The 17,890-nt window shown below is 47.1% G+C and overlaps 2 protein-coding genes across 5 annotated transcripts in view; both read right to left on the bottom strand.

Moving 5' to 3' along the window:
- Rsph10b (radial spoke head 10 homolog B (Chlamydomonas)) overlaps nucleotides 1-15,075 on the bottom strand; it is a 49,089-nt gene extending 34,014 nt beyond the window's left edge. For 2 of the 3 annotated variants that reach the window (XM_005397900.2, XM_013521163.1), the window contains exons 1-7: nucleotides 14,916-15,075; nucleotides 13,493-13,816; nucleotides 9,812-9,887; nucleotides 6,957-7,025; nucleotides 4,831-5,004; nucleotides 1,515-1,600; nucleotides 502-622 (exon numbers count right to left, since the gene is read on the bottom strand). In XM_005397900.2, coding sequence (XP_005397957.1) covers nucleotides 502-622; nucleotides 1,515-1,600; nucleotides 4,831-5,004; nucleotides 6,957-7,025; nucleotides 9,812-9,887; nucleotides 13,493-13,725 — 759 coding nt within the window. In that variant the 5' untranslated portion in view covers nucleotides 13,726-13,816; nucleotides 14,916-15,075. Of the gene's footprint in view, nucleotides 1-501; nucleotides 623-1,514; nucleotides 1,601-4,830; nucleotides 5,005-6,956; nucleotides 7,026-9,811; nucleotides 9,888-13,492; nucleotides 13,817-14,238; nucleotides 14,483-14,915 lie in introns of those variants that run through there. The other variant, XM_013521161.1, reaches the window with a different exon arrangement.
- Nucleotides 15,076-15,278: 203 nt separating this feature from the next.
- The window catches only part of Pms2 (PMS1 homolog 2, mismatch repair system component), a 28,609-nt gene continuing 25,997 nt past the window's right edge, over nucleotides 15,279-17,890 (bottom strand). For both annotated transcript variants that reach the window (XM_013521160.1, XM_005397895.2), the window contains exon 15: nucleotides 15,279-16,814. In XM_013521160.1, coding sequence (XP_013376614.1) covers nucleotides 16,671-16,814 — 144 coding nt within the window. In that variant the 3' untranslated portion in view covers nucleotides 15,279-16,670. The remainder of the gene's footprint in view (nucleotides 16,815-17,890) is intronic.

The raw sequence follows: 17,890 nt of genomic DNA, 5'->3' as shown, positions 1-17,890 counted from the left end.
AAAAAAAAAAAAAAAAAAAAAGGCCATGTAATCCTAGCCACTTGGAAGATTGTAAATTTATGGCCAGCCTGGCCAACTTAGTAAGACTCTGTCTCAAAATGCATAAAAATTGCTGGAGTGTAGTTCAGGGCTCCCTGGGTTCAAGCTCCAGTACCACAACAGAAAAGAAGAAAATTCAAGATTTATAAACAATATTAAATTAGCCACCTGAAGTTGTTCCGTCCTCTGTAGGAAATCCATAGTTTCTAAATATGAACAGGAATCTCTACCCTCACAGGCGCCACCTGAACTTACTAACTTACCAGGGGCAGAACCGAGCTTGTCAGTGAGTCCGTAAGAGGACCACCCAGACAGCAGCATAGAAAGTGCAGCTGAGACCCCGCAGCCATAACTTGAGTTTCTAAGTTTAGCATAGCCTGAACCCCAGATGGCACACGATAGGATTCCAGGTGCACAGGCTCAGAGTCGGCGTGTGACCTGCGGTGCGAGTGCGCTGCTCACCTGGACACCCCGATCCCAGTGGCCGTCGTACTCCTCCTTGGCCGTCAGCCACTTCATCTTGCCCTCCCCGTGGCGCATGTTGTCTTCCCACTGGCCTTCATATACGTTTCCAGATTTGTAACTGGGACGAAAGAAACCAAGGAGGAGTGATCAGCTGCCTCACATACGATGTTTGTCTCTGAGATTCTTAGTCCAGTATAGTGGTGCTCTCCTGTAGTCCCAGCTACTCAGGAGGCTGAGGCAGGAGGATCACAAGCCCAGGCAACTTAGCGAGACCCAATCCTGGGTGCAGACACTCCTCAACACTGAAACTCACTGGGTAGGCATGTGGTGAGTAAAAACAATCGCCTTAGGGAGAAGAATAAATCACTTATTAAACCTGCTGATTATTTGATAAGGTAACAAAATGGGTAACAACAAGTGTTTTAAATTTTTTAGATTTTTTTTTTTCCAGTACAGGGAATTGAAGCCAGGGCCTTCACACTGAGTTGTATCCCCAGCCCTTTATTTTTGTTTTTATTAGACACAGTTTCTCTAAGTTGCTAAGTTGCCTAGTTGGCCTCAAACTTGGAATCCTCCTGCCTCAGCCTCCCAGGGTGCTCGTATTACAGGCATGTGCCACCACACCTGGCTAGAATCAAAGTCTCCATGGTATTATAATTATTTAACATTTTGCTATCAAACAGTTTAAGGATTAAAATGATCGGTTCAATCTACAATCAAGCAAAGGTGCCAGCATTCTTCCAAAAGCGTAATGGAGGGCTACGATTAATGCAGAGAACAGGAAAGGCAGTTTTGACTCATCATGTGAAACAGTATGACATTTCATGTAGTGTTTTTATAAATCTCCCATCACTCCAGAGATGACACTGGGGTTAATTTAAATATCCCGCCCAGCTAGACAGAAAATGAGTTCTCTGCGGTTTCTTCTCCTCACGTTTAGCCTATGTGACAACCGTTTGGACCCAGGGACGCCTGCGTGCCCACCCCACACGTGGCTCTGCCCCACTTACCATCTTGCGCCCCAGCCCTTTCGGATGTTGTAGACCCAGTCGCCTTTGTACCAGGAAGTGCCCTCCTGATTGTAATAAATGGCGCCCTGAAACAGATAGTACCATTTTTTAAACTATCAAGCCTCATAACACACATGAAGTTTTAAATGTAAAGATAAAAATACAGAAGGTTAAGAAGCATAAACTCGGCAGAAGTCAATGTCGTACTTACACAAGACGCGTGACCCTTCAAGTTTCTGTTTTGCCATTTTAAAAAAAAATGGCAAGGTGTCCCCAGCAAAGGACAGGGAGACCATGTCACAGACCGAGTACCCCTTCACAGCAAAGTGCCCCCTCAGGCACAGAATGACTCTTGTCACTGTGTTCAGTAACTAGCAGTCAAATAAACACCGAGAGAAATCGTGTCATTGACACCCACAGTGAGCAGCTGGGCTTCGCTGCACTGCAGGTCACTTTAGGCACCAAAGCTATTTTTGTTGACTCCACTTTGCCGTCTTACTCAGCACCACCTCTGAGTGTCTGTGACGTCAGGCACCTCCTGTAGGTGGCTCCTGTGAGCAGTGGGCCTTGCGCTTAGCAGTCTGTGCAGGTCTGAGCTGAGTGGCAGTGATTCTTCCTCGTCACCTGGCCACCTCGCTCCTGCAGACATGCGGGTGCTTCTGTCCGGAAATCCCCAGCCCCAGCACATCAGGGTCTCTGCCGACCTGCCGTGAGCTTAACACACCACTGATGCCATGACAGAGGGACAGAGCCTGCACAGAGCAGGAGGGAAGAAAATCTCAAGAGGCCTTGGGAAAATCTCAGCTCGCCCTCTCTTAACTCTCCTGGCCTGTAGCCATTAAGGAAGGTCGGCCTGACCAGACTCTAGGTATTTGTTTTTGTCATGCTAGGGATTAAACCTAGATCCTTGTCTAGGAAAACAAAACAAAGCAAAGGAAAACAAAACGAAACACCAAGTCAAAAATAAGTGAACAAACCTACGTCCTTGTACAAAGAGCACCTTCTACTGCTGAGCTACACTCACCCCACTTTGTGATACTTGGGATTGAACCCAGGGCTCTTCCACTGAGCTACATCCCCAGCCCTTGTTTCTTTAGAGATAGAGCTTCACTAAGTTGCTCAGTCAGGGCTCAAACTTTTGATCTTCCTGCCTCAGCCTCCCAGAGTGCTGAGATTACAGGCATGTGCCACATCTGGCCCTAACCCCCCATTCGAACTGTAAAACCCAGCTCTTCCTTTACACACAGACTCCGGAAAGCCTCCTTGGTGTATCAAGGCCTGTGGCAACTTCTAGAGACCAGCGTGCAGTACAGGTGGCCTGGCAGTGGAACCACTGCCAAGAAAATCCACACACAGGGCAGGTCTCCTTGGGAGCAGCAGACGGAGGATGCAGTTTAATTATCTGTGCTATTCAGACGCAAAGCCGCCTAGAGCCAGAATTCTCCTGGGTTCCTCAGGGCTGGCCCCAAATCTGTTTCTGCTTTTGCTTCTCTTTTTCCCAGAGCACCACTTGAGCAAGAGGCACTAGTTTCTGTGGAGTTTCTCAATAATGCATCAGATTCCACCCCTTTATTTTGTGTAGAAATAAAATAAACCAGGGTATTTGCCTTATATTGGTAGGCAGCCAGAAATTATGAAAAGGAGGAGGGAGAGGAGGAGGAAGAAGAGAAAGAAGAGGAGTCATCTGGATGTGGTGATGCAGACCTGTAATTCCAGCACTCTGCAAGGCTGAGGCAGGAGGATCACACATTCAGCTCAGCTTTGGCAACTTAGCGAGGTTCTTGTCTCAAAATAAAAAACTAAAAATGGCTGGGGATGTAGCTCAGTGGGAAGGACTTGAGTTCAACCCCCAGTACCCAAGAAAGGAGACAGAGAGAGACAGAGACAGATGAGGAGGAGGAGGATTAAGAGGGGGAAGGGAAAGACGAGGAAGAGGGAAGGAAAGAAAAGAAAAAGAAAAAAAAGAGTCTTCAGTTGTTAAGAAAGCACGTGTGAATATTGTGCAATCATGGATTTCAGAAAGGCACTAGCAGACCAAGGAACGCTGCCTCCCCAGGCACATGCTGGCCAGGGAAGATTAGAATGGTAGACTTTTTCTTAGGGAAGTGTCTCTAAACTACAGATTCTAAAGATTCTAAAAATTGCTACAGTATTTTTTTTTATCCTATACAAAAGCAAAGCAATAATACCAAGAACAGAAATCTCAGTTAAAAATGCATCTCTTAAAAAAAAAAAAAAAAGCATCTCTACTCCATTGTTAGTGCGGATGTGAAACAGTGTGGCTGTGGAAGAGTTTGGTGGTTCCTCAAAAAATTAAACATAAAGTTGTCATATGACCCAGCAATTTCACTTCTGGGTATTTCCCCCAAAGAACTGAAAGGAAGCACTTGAATCCTTGCACATATATTCATAACAGACTATTCATAATAGTAAGAAAATAGCATAGAGATGATGGCCCATGCCTGTAATCTCAGCACTTGGGAGCATGAGGCAAGAGGCTGTCCATGAATTTAAGCTCAGTCTGGGCTCCATAGTGAGTTCAAGACCAGCCAGGACTACACAGCAAGACCCTGTCTCAAAACAACAAACAAAACAAAACAAAAAAATAGAGATAGTGCAAACGTCCATCCACAGACAAATGAATAGACAAAACAATAAATATTAACAGTGGAATATTACTCAGCCATTAAAAAGGAAGAAGTACTAATGCATGACACAACACAGATACACTTGAAAATATTATACTAAGTGAAAACAGCCAAACACAGAAAGTCACATATTATATGATTCCATTTATATAAAACATCAAGCTGAGGACAGTGGTACATATTTGTCATCTCAGTTACTTAGAAGGCTGAGGCAGGAGGTAGAGGCAAATCACAAGTTTGAGGCCAGCCTAGGAAACTTAGATCCTCTCTAAAAATAAGATTTTCAAAAAGGCTACAGATGTTGCTTAGTAGTAGAGTGTGCACCTGGCATGTATAGGGCCCTGCATTCAAGCCCCACTACCACACACACACACAAAAAGAAAAACAAATGTCTGATGGGTAAACCCACAGAGACACCGAGCAAGCTAATGACTGGAAGGGGATGTGGAGAGGGAGGGATGGGACAGCTCCCTCTGGGGGATGGAGCTTTATTTTGGGGTGATGAAAAGGTCTGGGGATGAGACAGTGGTGATGTCATGGTGATGTCACACATCGTGAATGGACTGAACTTAAACATTAAAAAAGTTAACTGCAGTACGCGACCCTTCCCTTAACACCGGCTGAATCCTGATCTGTGCAGTACTCCGCCTCGTGGCCGCGTCACCCACCTTCCCATGTCTTTTGCCATGGCACCAGTGGCCAATGTAGGACACAGGCTGCGTGCTGCACCTGAAGACCCCAAATCCGTTCCTCAGGCCGTCTACCACTTCTCCTTCGTACCTGCTGCCGTCCGGCCATGTGTAGGCGCCATGGTTCATGGGGACGTTCTTCACAAAGTCTCCCTAGGACAAAATGGGTGGATACCCCAAGGAAGTGAGAGGAAGCACCTCCACCCTCGCACACACATTCATAACTGCCAAAGATGGAGACGGCCCAAACGTCCATCGACGGGTGGGTGAATACACAAATGACACTAAATACTGACAGTGGGGTTTTGCTCGGCCATAGCAAAGGATGAGGTGGACATGTGCTACAACATAGATGTAGCATGCTGCGTGAAGGTGTGACAGGAAGACAAGCGTGCCAGGAAGAAGGCAGGGAGGGATCCCTCATCCTGTGGGCTGCAGAGGGCGTCTCCCGCCCACCAACTCAGTTCCTGGCTCGTCTCCCGTGGAAACAGTTGGCCATGCCGCTGGTTTCTCCTTCCTCCTTCCTTTTCCACAGCTCCACCCCGCCCCCCATCCCTCACCAGGTGGACGCCCAGCAGAACAAAAGTTAGGATGGTTGTGTGCGGACAAAGCTCAGGAAGCAAGCTGCTGTGGTGGCTGCCACCCTGACCTAGGGAGCTGTAGATTCCCGGAACTCACCAGAAGGAAGCGAACTCCTTGTGCGCCCCCGGGAGGCTGGATGATGAGCCAGGTGGTGGTCACCAGTGGGGACCCTTCTGCCTGTGGCTCACCCAGGTGTTCTACAGATTGGTCAGGTGCCCCACCCACCCACGGGCACCTTCCAGAGCGTTGCTTCTGTGGCCGAGGATATCTGCCACCTGCAACACCACCAGCCGTCTCTCCTAGGAGTCTGAACTTACTGGACGTCACAGCCAAGTCAGCAGAGGAAAGAGGACAGAGCCATGACGTCTGACCTGCCTGAGCATGCATCTGTGAGAGCCTGAGGGCCCTGCTGCGGGGCTGGGGGAGCTCTGTGCGCATGGCAGGACCCAGATCCCAGAGACTGCAGAAGGTCTCCACGGCAAATCGCCATTCGATGGTCAGAAACCCTGAGTGTCGGCCATAGGCAAGGGGTTAGGATGACCCGGGGGAAGGGAGCCCCCCAGCCACTGTTGGGGCCCCGGGCCCGATGTCAGCCCCTCCCCGCTCCTCCGCAGCACGTCTCCTGCCTCTGGGCCCCGCTTGGCCTTTATTTCCTTGCTTGCCTGGCTGGTATCTGAGAAAGTATGCTCTGTGCGTGTGTTTCAAATGTCTTTGGTGCCATTTATAAACACCACGGTGCTAGTAGCTCTACAGCTGAGATTTTCGGAATGTTTCAGGCACTCACACTTCATGGGTGGGGGTTGAAAAGGCACAGTCTCTTGAAGAACAAATCTGGCCTGACTATCACTTTAAAAAGATACATTCAAGCCAGTCAATGGTGGCACATGCCTATAATTCTACCACTCTGGCAGGCTGAGGCAGAAAGATTGCAAGTTCAAGCCCAGCCTGGCCAACTTAGCAACTTTATGAGGAACTGTCTCAAAATCAAAACAAAAAAGGGGATGAAGCACAGTGCAGAGGCCCTGGGTTCAATCCTAAGTATCACAAAAAAATTTAAAAATTAAAATAAAAAACCCTCGGCATACTCCCTTCAACCCAAGAAGAGGGACTAAGCGAAATCCACATAATGGAAAACATGTACCCTGTAGCCTGTATCCAGTACAGAGAGAAGAGAGTAATATATAATAAAGGTGTTTGTAAAAACCAGGAGGGTAAACTGTATGTACATGTTCTGAGTGGACACTGAGCCCCACAGAACTGCATGTATGCATGCTCTGTATGCACAGAACTCCACAGAGGCACACGTATGTACACTGTGTGTGCAGAACACACAGCCCCTCCAGAGCTGCGGAAGAAACCAGTTACAATTCCCAGAGGGCGCTGTGCAGCAGCTGACGCACCCATCCTTCAGTCCCGAGCGTTTCTTTAGACTCCTGTACTTTTCCCACGGGAGGCAAACCGAGGGAGCCTGCCCGCTGATTTCACAATTACAGTGCAAAATTGTAATTCGTTATATACCTTACCTCGTATTTTAATCCGTCGGCCCATATGTACGTCCCTTGTCCATGCATGAGTCCTTCTGAGAAGAGACCCTTCAAAACAAAACAGCGGCCAGCCCTAAGGAGGAGGCCGCAGGTCCAACGTGCACACAGCAGCGAGGAGCTGCGTCCATCCTTCTCCAGGGCACAGCTGCAGTGGCAGTAGTCGCAGTGCAAGACCCTGCACAGCACCGTGTCCTGCTCGGTAAACAGGAGCTCAAAAATATCAAAAATAATGTTCCTTACAACAGACCCAAGGCGGTCTTCCTGTCCTAGGAAAGTGCCTAAAGGTCTCTAAAGCTCAATAGAATTCAAATATTTTGATCTTGTATGGTAAGCATTCATTTCTCTTTTCTTTTTCAAATTTTTAAAATTTTATTTATCTAGCAGTACTGGGATTGAGCCCAGAGCCTGTGCACTGAGTTACATCCCCAACCCTCTTTTATTTTTTGGTACAGTGCCTAAATGGATAAGTTGCCCAGGCGGGGTTCCAAGTTGTGATCTTCCTCCCTCCGCTTTCCAGAGTGCTGGGAAACAGGTGTGGGCCGCCACAACCACCTCAAACGTTAAAGAGCTTTTTCAGGAGACAGGGGAGCACTGGGGGATGAGCCCAGGGTCTTCACACTGGGCTCCATCCACAGTCCTTTTTTAGTTTTTATTACTACATTTTTATTTATTTATTTTTGTCTTTTTGAGACAGGGTCTCGCTATGCAGTTCAGGCTGGCCTTGAGCTCACTTTGTAGCCCAGGCTGGTCTCAAACTCACGATGATCCTCCTGCCTCAGCCTCCCAAGTGCTAGGATTACAGGTTTAACCCACCATGCCCAGCGTTATTATTACATTTAAATATTCACACTTTCATCTGGTTTGTGCGTATGCAGACACACATGTGCTGACAGAAGTATGGAGACACAGCACAGAGCCGTCCTGCCACCTCACAGACCCCACACTCTGCGGATGCTCACGTTCCTTGTGGAAAATGATGGAAAAGAAATACAATTTATTTATGTATTTGCATGTGACTTATACACAGCCTCCTGTTTGTTTATTTTGGTGCAGGGGATTAAGCCCAGGGCTTCATGCATTCTAAGCATGAGCTCTACCACTGAGCCACCCCCAAACCCATCTGTGTACTTTAAATCATCTCTAGATTATGGATGATACCCGCTACTGCAGACGCTATGGAAACAGCTGTTGTTCTGTACGGTTTAGGAAATGACAACAAGAAAAGGGATGTACTGTTCACACAACTGCTCCCCGCACACCTTCACCCTGTGGTTGGCTGACTCTGCGGACTTGGAACCCACACATATGGACGGCCAGCTGCAGGGCAGCCAAAGAGAGTAAATTTACATCTAGCGTCTACTCCTCATCTATAGGAACTGGTCAGGAAAACACTCAACACACCTGAATGTCTACATGCAATCACAGCAAACAGGGAGAAAATGACATCTAGCTCTTTCTTGGCGTCTCCTGGTCAGAGGCAGGGTGGATGGTTCTCAGATGCTGCCGTGCATAACAATCACCAGGGCTTCTTAAATGCAGACTGCCGGGCCCACCCAGCTTCCCACTCATGAACAGGTTTGGTCTGCAGCCCCAAAATGTACATTTCTAAAAATCCCCAGAGAAGTCAAGTGTGGTGGTGTACACCTGTAATCCTGGTACTCAGGGAGGCTGAGGCAGAAGGATGACAGGTCCGAGACCAGTCTGGGAAATGTAGTGACTTATTGAGACCCTGTCTCAAAAAAGGGCAGGGAAGGGGTAAGTGGGCTGGTGACGTAGCTCAGTGCAAAGGCCCTGGGTTCAATCCCCAGTGCTTGTGGGGGGAGAAGCTCATATATAAATATTGACATATCTATTCAAGGTTTGAAAGAAACATGGCAAATTCCACATATTTATGACAAAATGATAGCAACACTGGGGTTTCCGCTGGCCTTCTAATCCACAACTTCTTTTTTTTTTTTTTTGGCTTTTTGAGACAGGGTCTTACTATGCAGTTCAGACTGGCCTTGAGCTCACTTTGTAGCCCAGGCTGGCCTGGAACTTGCAACAATCCTCCTGCCTCAGCCTCCCAGGTGCTGGGATTACAGGCGTGCACCACCACACTCGGCACAATAGGTAAATATGAAAGATCGTATCTTTTTTTTATACCGGGAATCGAACACGCAACCTTGCGCTTGCCAGGCAGGCACTGCTGAGCTATCTCCCCAGCCTTAAGCCACAACTTCTGAATCTGCAATTTGGGCACAGAACCAAAAGCAGAGGGAGAACTTTTAGAAAAAGTTCCATGGGGATGTCTACAATGTAGCTAGGCCTACAACTGTAGGCAGCATCAGTTACACCCCATTTCACATAGGGGACCACAGCATCCAAAGACTCCAGCGTCCGAAGGGAGCCCCAGAACCAATCCCCCAGAGATACCAAGGGATAACTGATTTTACTTTAGTGATGGAGCTAAAATAGATCCAAATCAAGTTAAAAAAACAAAAACCTCAAATGACTACTTCAGTTATTCTAAGCAATTCTTTGATTTTATATATGTAGTCAGGATTCACAATAAAATCAGCAGGAAGTACTTGCAATTCCTTCCGAATAATCAGTGACACTGACCAAAGACTTGCAAATCTGAACCTGTCACCCTCGGTAGGGGGAGGATTGCCAACCCAGACCTGCCTGGGCAACTTTGTGACTTAGGGAGACCCTGTCTCAGAAAAATAAGAAAAGGGCTGGGGTTGTAACTCAGTGCAAAGGTCCTGGGTTTGATCTCTAGTACTCAAAAAATAAACTATCACCCCACACCTCTCTCCCACCTTCCTGGCAGGTCCCAGGAAGTGACTCACGTGGTAGGTGCCACCACCTTGGAAGACTGCAAAGCCTTCTCCCTCGTACATTCCACAGACTTTCTCCCCTTCATACCTATGAAGAAATGAGGCTGGAGGTAATCAGTGATGTGAATAAGCCCAGGGGACAGGACGTTAAAATGTATAGTTAGGAAATAAAAGCTGGGCCGGGGGGTAATCCCAGCACTCTAGGAGGCTGAGGCAGGAGGACTGCAAGTTGGAGCCCAGCCAGGGCAACCTACTGAGACCGTGTCTCAAAATTAATGAAATGTAAAAAAAAAAAAGGAAAGAAGAAAAGAGAGGAAAAGATGTGTTAGCTTTGGGAAAGGGCAGCTTCAAGAACAGGGACCAGGGGCTGGGGATTTAGCTCAGTGGCAAAGCGCCTGCCTGGCAAGCGCAAGGTCGCGAGTTCGGTTCCCGGTACCGGAGAAAAACAAAAACAAACAAAAATAAAATAAAATAAAAAAAGAACAGGGACCAGATTTTTAGCTCTGATCCAAAGGGATGATGTGTGATTTGTCATATAACTCATCTCTGAGCCCCGGAATGAGAAGAAAACAAAACACCTGTGATAAGTGTGACCACACTGGGCTTCCTCCATGAATCAAGGAAAATTAAACATTAGAAAAATCTGTAGAAACACTCATTACATCAGAAAACTAAAGAAGAAAAAACACATGTGTGTATCACAGTGCTAGAAAGCTATTCCATAGATTCTAACAAACATTTCTAAAAAAAAAATTCTGGCCAAGCATGGTGGCACAGAGCTGTAATCCCAGCACTCTGGGAGGCTGAGGCAGGAGGATTCCAAGTTCCAACCCAGCCTGTGGAACCTAGTGGTTTAGCAAGACCCTGTTTCAAGAAATAAAATAGGGCTAGAGATGTAACTCAGTGAACAGGCCCTTGGTTCAATCCCAAGTAACACCAAAACAAAACAAAAATGCTGTTATAATATGATAAGACTACTTACACATAACAAACTACTTATGAGCAAAAAACCAGCATATATGATTTTGAAGGGTAAAATACTGAAATCCATTCTGGTAAAATCAAGAACTGAACACGGCATCTGCTTTTACCACCAATTACTTAATATTGTTTTAGAGGTTCTAGTTAATGCCAACATCACGAAATTTTAAAAAAAAGAAAAAAAGGAAATTTAAAGAAGTGATATTAGCACTGAAGAGATACAAAATTATTTTACTTTGAAGATTATATGATTATTTACTTATAAAATCCAAACAACTTGATTATAATTGAGTGGGCTGGGGTGTGTCTGAGCAGTAGAGCCCTTGCCTAGCATGCATGAGGTCCTGGGTACCATCCCCAGCACAGGAAAAAAAAAAAACAGAAGACCCAAGATAAAAGAGCTTGTGGTAACCAGGGAAAGGTCAGAGAGAGGGAAATCTGAATACAGTGGTGGGGATGACTAACTCAACACATCTTTGCATTATTTCACTTGTCAAGAGAAGTATACCTGGCTTCAGGAATTAAAAACAAGGAACAAAGAAAATGCAAAGGATTTCTAAGCATACTAACAGCTCCATCAGCAGTATCAACACCTCACCTTTCCCCAAAAGCACTCATACGTGCAGATGCTCTGGCTGGGGACCCCCTACTGTGTCAGGACATCTTTCCTGGGGCTCCTGCCTGAATGGAACTGCAGATCCCACTTTCTCAGACTAACTCATGCACACTGATCTCAAAGCTTCACTAAAAACAGCCCAAAAGAAAAAGAATTACTGCCTGTATAAGCCATGTTTCATACTTTTTAATGATCCTCTAATAGTGTTCAGCTATAGAGATGAACAGGCAGGTACACGATAGCTATATAAATCTTAACTGAGCGCCTCCCAGGCCTAGGGCCTAAGTTCTGGTGTTGGAGGCTATGCAGGATCCCAGTCACGTGTGTGCATATAAAGAAAACAATAAGTACAGTGATGAATAACAGAGATGATAACATGATGGAAGGGCTTTCGATTTTAAAGAAGTTCTAAGCAAAGTCTTTTAAAGGAGAATGAACAGGAAGGGTTGGGCTTTGAAGAGCAGGTGGGACTTGGCCTACAGAAAATGGGAACTTTCCAGGAAGGCCAGGCTATAAAGCAGACAGGACCAAGTGGAATCCACCCAGAGATACTTGCTGGGCCCCACCGTGGGAGGGCAGGGTGAGGTCGGTGAGGATCAGAGCACTGGCCGAGGAATTTTATTCTGTAGACAATGAGAAGAGACTCAAGGGTGGTAAAGAAGGGGGATGGGGAGGTCGGGTCCCACATAGCTCCCCACAATTCTCCCCTTGTATTCACACCCCACGGAATAGGGCTGGCCTTGTGACCTCTAGGACATTGTGGGAAAGTTGAGGGTAACCTCCAAGGCTAAGTTTCAGCATATATTCCAGAAGATGTATTTATGCTTTGGCTTCTACCCTTAGATCCTCTCTGAGGAAGGCAACTGCCATGCTGTGGACTCAGAGAGCCTGTGTGATATAATCCTGAGGCCAGGCCTCTTGCCAACAGCCATGGGAATGAGTCCCCTACGAAGCAGATCCCCCAGGCCAGTCAAGCCTCATATAACAGCACCCAGGCCTAACATCTCCACTGGAACTGTGAGAGGCCCGACCTCAGACACCCAGCTGTGGACCCGGACCCCAGAACCACACAAGGTATCTCATTTACAGTGGTAAATTACAAGGCTTTGGGGTGATCTCTACAAGGTGGTAGGTAGGTCACACAGGAACAGGCAAAAATGACCATGCTTTAGGAAGGCTAGAAAAGGGTTGGGAGCAGGAAAGTCTTTAGGAAATGAGTCTTATCACCTCATCAAGTAGAACAGACTCTATGCAAAGGGAAAAGATTAACGAGAAAAGCATAAGAGAAGCATGAAGACTCGGGGAAGGAGAGGAGTTCTAAGGTTTCAAGCCTGGAGATGTGGAAAATGGTGGTGCCATTCCAGAAGGGAACACGGGAAGCACTAGCAGGGGAGAGACATAGTGACATTCCCAGTAACCTCCTAAGATGCCTGATCTCTTCCACTTTCCTCAATGAAGAACCTAAGGTTCAGCAAGGGTGACGGGTTGGGCTGAAGTTACGGAACTAAGACTCAAATCCAGACCTAGTAAGTTCAGCTGGACATGGGGAGTTTGAAGCCAGTTGCCAATATCCAATAGAGACTTTAAAATGTGAATCAGAAATTCTAGGTAAAGAAAATATTTTGTCAGGCATGTTGATGTATGCCTGTAATACCAAATATTCAGGAGGCTGAGACGGAAGGATTGCAGGCCAGCCTGAGCAACTTTACAAGACTCGTTTCAAAAACTTTAAGGGGTACGGGGTAGGTGCTGGGGGTGTGGCTCGGTAGTACAGCACTTGCTTAGTGTGCCAGACCCTGAGTTCAGTCCCCAGCAGCACAAAAACAAGAGATGTTTACCATCACCTAGGGAGACAGCAGGAAAAACTACAGGAAGAGATCGCCAGGAGTCTGAAAGTGATAGAATCTTCAGAGGACTGAAGATTCACCCCAAGAGACCTCAGTGGGAAAAAGCCAGCACCACACAGAGACACAGCTGGGAAGAGGAGTCATTTTCAGAGCAGAGACACTGTGTGATGATCATAAATGTGTGAGGCATCACATGCTTGTGGCACACCCCTTAAAGGGTCCAATCTTATCACACCCCACGGAAGTCACCTTTCCACTATGAGTTTGGTCAGAATGGGCTCTTCATACTCGGCGGTATCTTCATCCTCCTGAATATGTGGGGGCTCTAAAGGTATTTCCATTGGCTCAATGGCAACTGGGGATATTTCTTGCTTAGGGATGTTGACATCTTGCTTGGGAAGCTCTGGATATTCAGAGAAAGATGAGGGAGAGCGAGATGATTTATCTCCCTTTTTGTCTGCTCTTTTCTTTTCTTTCACCATTGTCTTTGGAAGTCCTAGAGTTTGCTTTATGCATACAAATATCCAATGATTTCTTTGCTTGACAGCTATTTGTTTCCAAGCAGAGTATTACCTGGAAAACAAAAATTCAATCTCTAAATACTTGGAGGTTTCACTTGTAAAAATTCACGGTTAGCACACAACCATCATTATCATTCTCCCAAAGCCGGAAAATAATTACAAGTATCATGAGTTTATAAACATTTAATACTGCACTGGTTGTTCCTAAACTTTTTTAACATTAGACCCACCATCTAATAATATTTCTTTTCAAACAGTGCCGCAGTAAGAACCATAATCCTTCATAAAATGACCGTATAACCTTTTAAGTTTTTGCATACTATCAATTCAGCTTAGCAACTCCTCGCCTAATATGCTCGCTTGCTAAAGTGCTCCTGAGCTGGGTTCAGGCTCCTGCACCACCTATTACCAGGTTTGTGTCCTCAAGCAAGTGGCTTACCCTCCTTCTGCCTCAGCAAATAGGAATAACAGTACCTTGTCTCATGGTGAGGATTCAGTGGGATGAAGCACAGAAAAATCACTGCCATACACAGCAGCGGATAAAGGCAGGGGTTACCCTGTCACTTTCACTTTTGAACTTGAAAACAGCGGCGGCCTAGTCTCTCGTGCCAACATTGAGTGCACCTCACAAGCTAGAGGAGAAAGGATGGGCTCAACGTCGCTTCAGGGCTTCAGGGTTTGGAGCTGGGTGCTGAAAGGGGTATTAATTTTCATAGTCCTGAAAAACAGGCCCCAAGAAAACATCTTAGTCCTTTAGGCAAGATGCACAGTTGAGGTGCAGTTAGGTTCCTGCTCCCGCGCCCTGGGGCAGGGGCGGCGCTGCTTGCCGGTGTCTGAACAGCATCCCCTGGGAACCCCGTTTGCCTGCGGAACGCCACCCCCAGGCTTCTCTCTTCGATTCCTCCTCTCCACCCACTACCAGGGCACCCTCCCCAAGGCCCTGACTTTTGTTCCTGGATCATTCAGCCAGGCTGCTCCCATCTCCCTCCGTGGGCAAGCCCTTATGATAGGCTTTCAGTCTTCTACTAAAGTACAAATAAAGCAAACTTTCTCAGTGTTTCCCCGTTATTTTCTCCCATTCTCGGAGGCTAATGAAGCCGCAAGCTGCGCTTTTTGTCTGCCGGACTCCAGACCCTCTCACCCATACGCACTTTCTCAGGTCCCAGGAGTCCGTCTGGTCCTGCGCTATGTTGCTGGCCTGTGACACTGACCCACTGTGACACTCAGGGCCTCTCCAAGGCTAGGAGGGCAAGAGGTGGCACAGGGCCCCGGCGTCGGAACCGCTGGTCTCCCCGGCAACAGTAGCCCCAAGCCCCGCCCCCACCACTCTTAAAGGGGCCACAGCAGCAAGCAGCAGCAGAGTATGGCATTCTGCCCATTTGTCCTTGAGGCCAGGATAGCGGGAGCTAAATGCATTTGACCTGAGACTGCCTCATTCTACTATCCCATAAAATAGGAAAAATTCAGACGTTAGTTTTTCCATTGTTGTCCTAAAGAAATGACCACAAACTTGGTGGCTTGAAGCAACACACATTTATTATCTTACAGGTCTGTGACTCTAACAGGGCTGGTTCCCTCTAGAGGCTCCAGTGAAAGACTGGTCTTGCCCTTCCGGTTTTAGAGGCTGCCAGCATCCCATGGCTGGTGGTGCCTTTCTCAGTCTTCAAAATCAGCACTGGTGCATTGCTTGGGCCAGCTGCGGACAGTCCTGCATTTTGACAAACTCACGTGACAAGAGTGGGCCCATCAGACAGTAGAGGACAATCTCCCCACCCTAAGCTCCATAACTTAATCACATCTGTGGAATCGTTTTTGTCATATGAAGTGACATATTCACAGGTTCTGGGGATTAAGACACAGCCATATTTGGGGGGCCATTACCATGCCTCCCACAATGCCTAGTTTGTAGAGTTCTTGTGGACATTAAATGAGATCCTGTAGATCACGCACACCAACACAGAGCTTGATGCCATGAATGAAAATAGCTGTCACTTTACTGTCTCCTGACAGCTGAGGAATTCTACCCTTTGCAAGTCCTTGCTCCCCCAAGGGGGATGGGGTGGCTGTGGGGTGACCTGCACTTATCCCTGAACCCAACCACTATCTGGACTCCATTAAGGGCATTTTTTACTTCCATTTTTGCCACAGTTCAAATTAGACTAGATTCCTACAGTTCACACCCCAAGAAAACTAAATTATAGCATGAAGTTACAGAAAAACCAGAATCTTTTTTCCTCATATGAATAGCACTTTCTACCCTGGCTGCACTGGGAAACATTTAATAATAGTGACTGCAGGCCGATCCAGTCACTTCTTTCCAGCTGAGCCAAGAACCCCCTTAGATTTTTAAAAATTATTCCTTTCTAAAATTTAATATGCATCAGGGTTGATAAGCACTAACCCAAAAGGACCATAATTTTAAATTTAGGAAATTAAGCCAATATAAATTTATCATTGAGAACTAAAAGTTGCAGAATAATTTCCAGCGAGAGGCCTGGTTAACTTCCAAAGTGCTCTGATTTTTTAAAAACACGTTACCTGTACACATGTACACACACACAAACACACACACTCAAACACAGAATAAGAACTATTCCAAGCAATGCTTCACATGGTTTGAAAAAATTCTCAAGACCTTTTCTTTTTTGAGGTGGGGTCTTACTATGTTGCACCAACTAGTCTGGAGCTCTTGGCTCAAGTGATCCTCCTGCCTCAGCCTCCTAACAGGCACAAGCCACTGCATCCAGTTTAAGATCATTTTTAAATTGATCTGGTACATTTTTTTTTAAAGTAGCAAGTTAATTTTGAAACAACAACAACAAAAAAACCCAAAGGTTACTTCAGACCCTGTCTTTCAAAACAGAAAAGTCTGCAATAGAATTTCCAAGTCTAGGAAGTGAGAAGTGTCAGTTCTGAGAAATGACTTCCAGATTGGCAATGTGCCTCATGGTTGGCCTTCCATGGGGACAGTTCCAGGGGTGGTCCATCTCGCCCATGTGGACAATAAGCTTCTTCATCTCGCTTGTGTTAAGAGCGGTTCCAATCATAACCTGGGTTGGAGACACAACGGTTTAAAGTTTTAAAGTGCTCTTCAAAAGCACTGTTCTCTAAGACTGGACAAGACTACAGTAGCTCAACAACAATCTGTGAAACACCTTTCTCCCAAAACCTCCGGCCTCCACCTTTCTGTGGACTCAAGAGGCTCCGAGGCTCTGGCAGAGTGGTACCATCTCTCTCGGAAGATGCCAACCTGACCAGTCCTGAAGCCAAGTGCTCTCAGCAGCTCCGGCACCTCTCATCTGCGCGTGGTCAACAGCAGCACTGTACATACTCCACTAACTCAGCAGCAAGGGATGCTTGTTGAAGGCACACTGCCGGGCTCTTCCCTTGCTCCCATTACCCGCTAATGCGCCCACACAGGGCTTCATGCCTGCATTTCCCAGTATGCACAGCCCCCCTCAAGCCACAGTGGTGCCATTTGTTCCTCATGGACCATGGACCTGGCTGTCCCTGGGCCACACTCCCATCCCTCCCAGGGCTCTTGCTCAAGGGGCTCGGCCCACTCTCAAAGGAGTAGCACGCCTGTCCCTCGCTCCAGCCCTGCTCACTCTCGGACATGCGCGTGGAGAGCAACAGACAACACGACAAGTCCAAACCTGCTGGTCACCATCTTTCCTCCTACAGCACCACACACCAGCACAGTTCTAAGGCTGCAGGCAGGAGGGCCCTGCCCCACTGCAGACAGACAGTAAACAAGGTAACAAGCAAGACAGGTGTCACACTTCGGGAGGGTGGGGGGGTGTTGAGGACAGGAGGAAGCCAGACCAAGAGGAGCACAGGTGACAGGTCCAGGCAGGGGAACAGCAGCAGAAAAGGCGTGAGGCAGGCAGGAGACGAGAGACTGCGGAGATGGCTGGCACCCGGCATCCCTGGGGCAGAATGGAAGGATGTGTGATGTGAAAGAGCCCACAAGGCAAGAGAAAGGAAGAACTGAAGTATGATGGAATGGGAGGTGCAGCTGCAGCTCCATAGCCCTCAGAGTCATCAAGACAGAATGTTAAAGTGCTTGGCTGTAAGCATTGGCCACACTTGCTCTGATGCCCACTCAAGACTTCAAGACTGGAAG

The sequence above is a fragment of the Chinchilla lanigera genome, unplaced genomic scaffold (assembly GCF_000276665.1).
Source record: "Chinchilla lanigera isolate Chin_1 unplaced genomic scaffold, ChiLan1.0 scaffold00059, whole genome shotgun sequence".
Lineage (NCBI taxonomy): Eukaryota > Metazoa > Chordata > Mammalia > Rodentia > Chinchillidae > Chinchilla > Chinchilla lanigera.
Note: the sequence above shows the minus strand (reverse complement) of the source record. Positions and strands in the feature narration are given on the sequence as shown.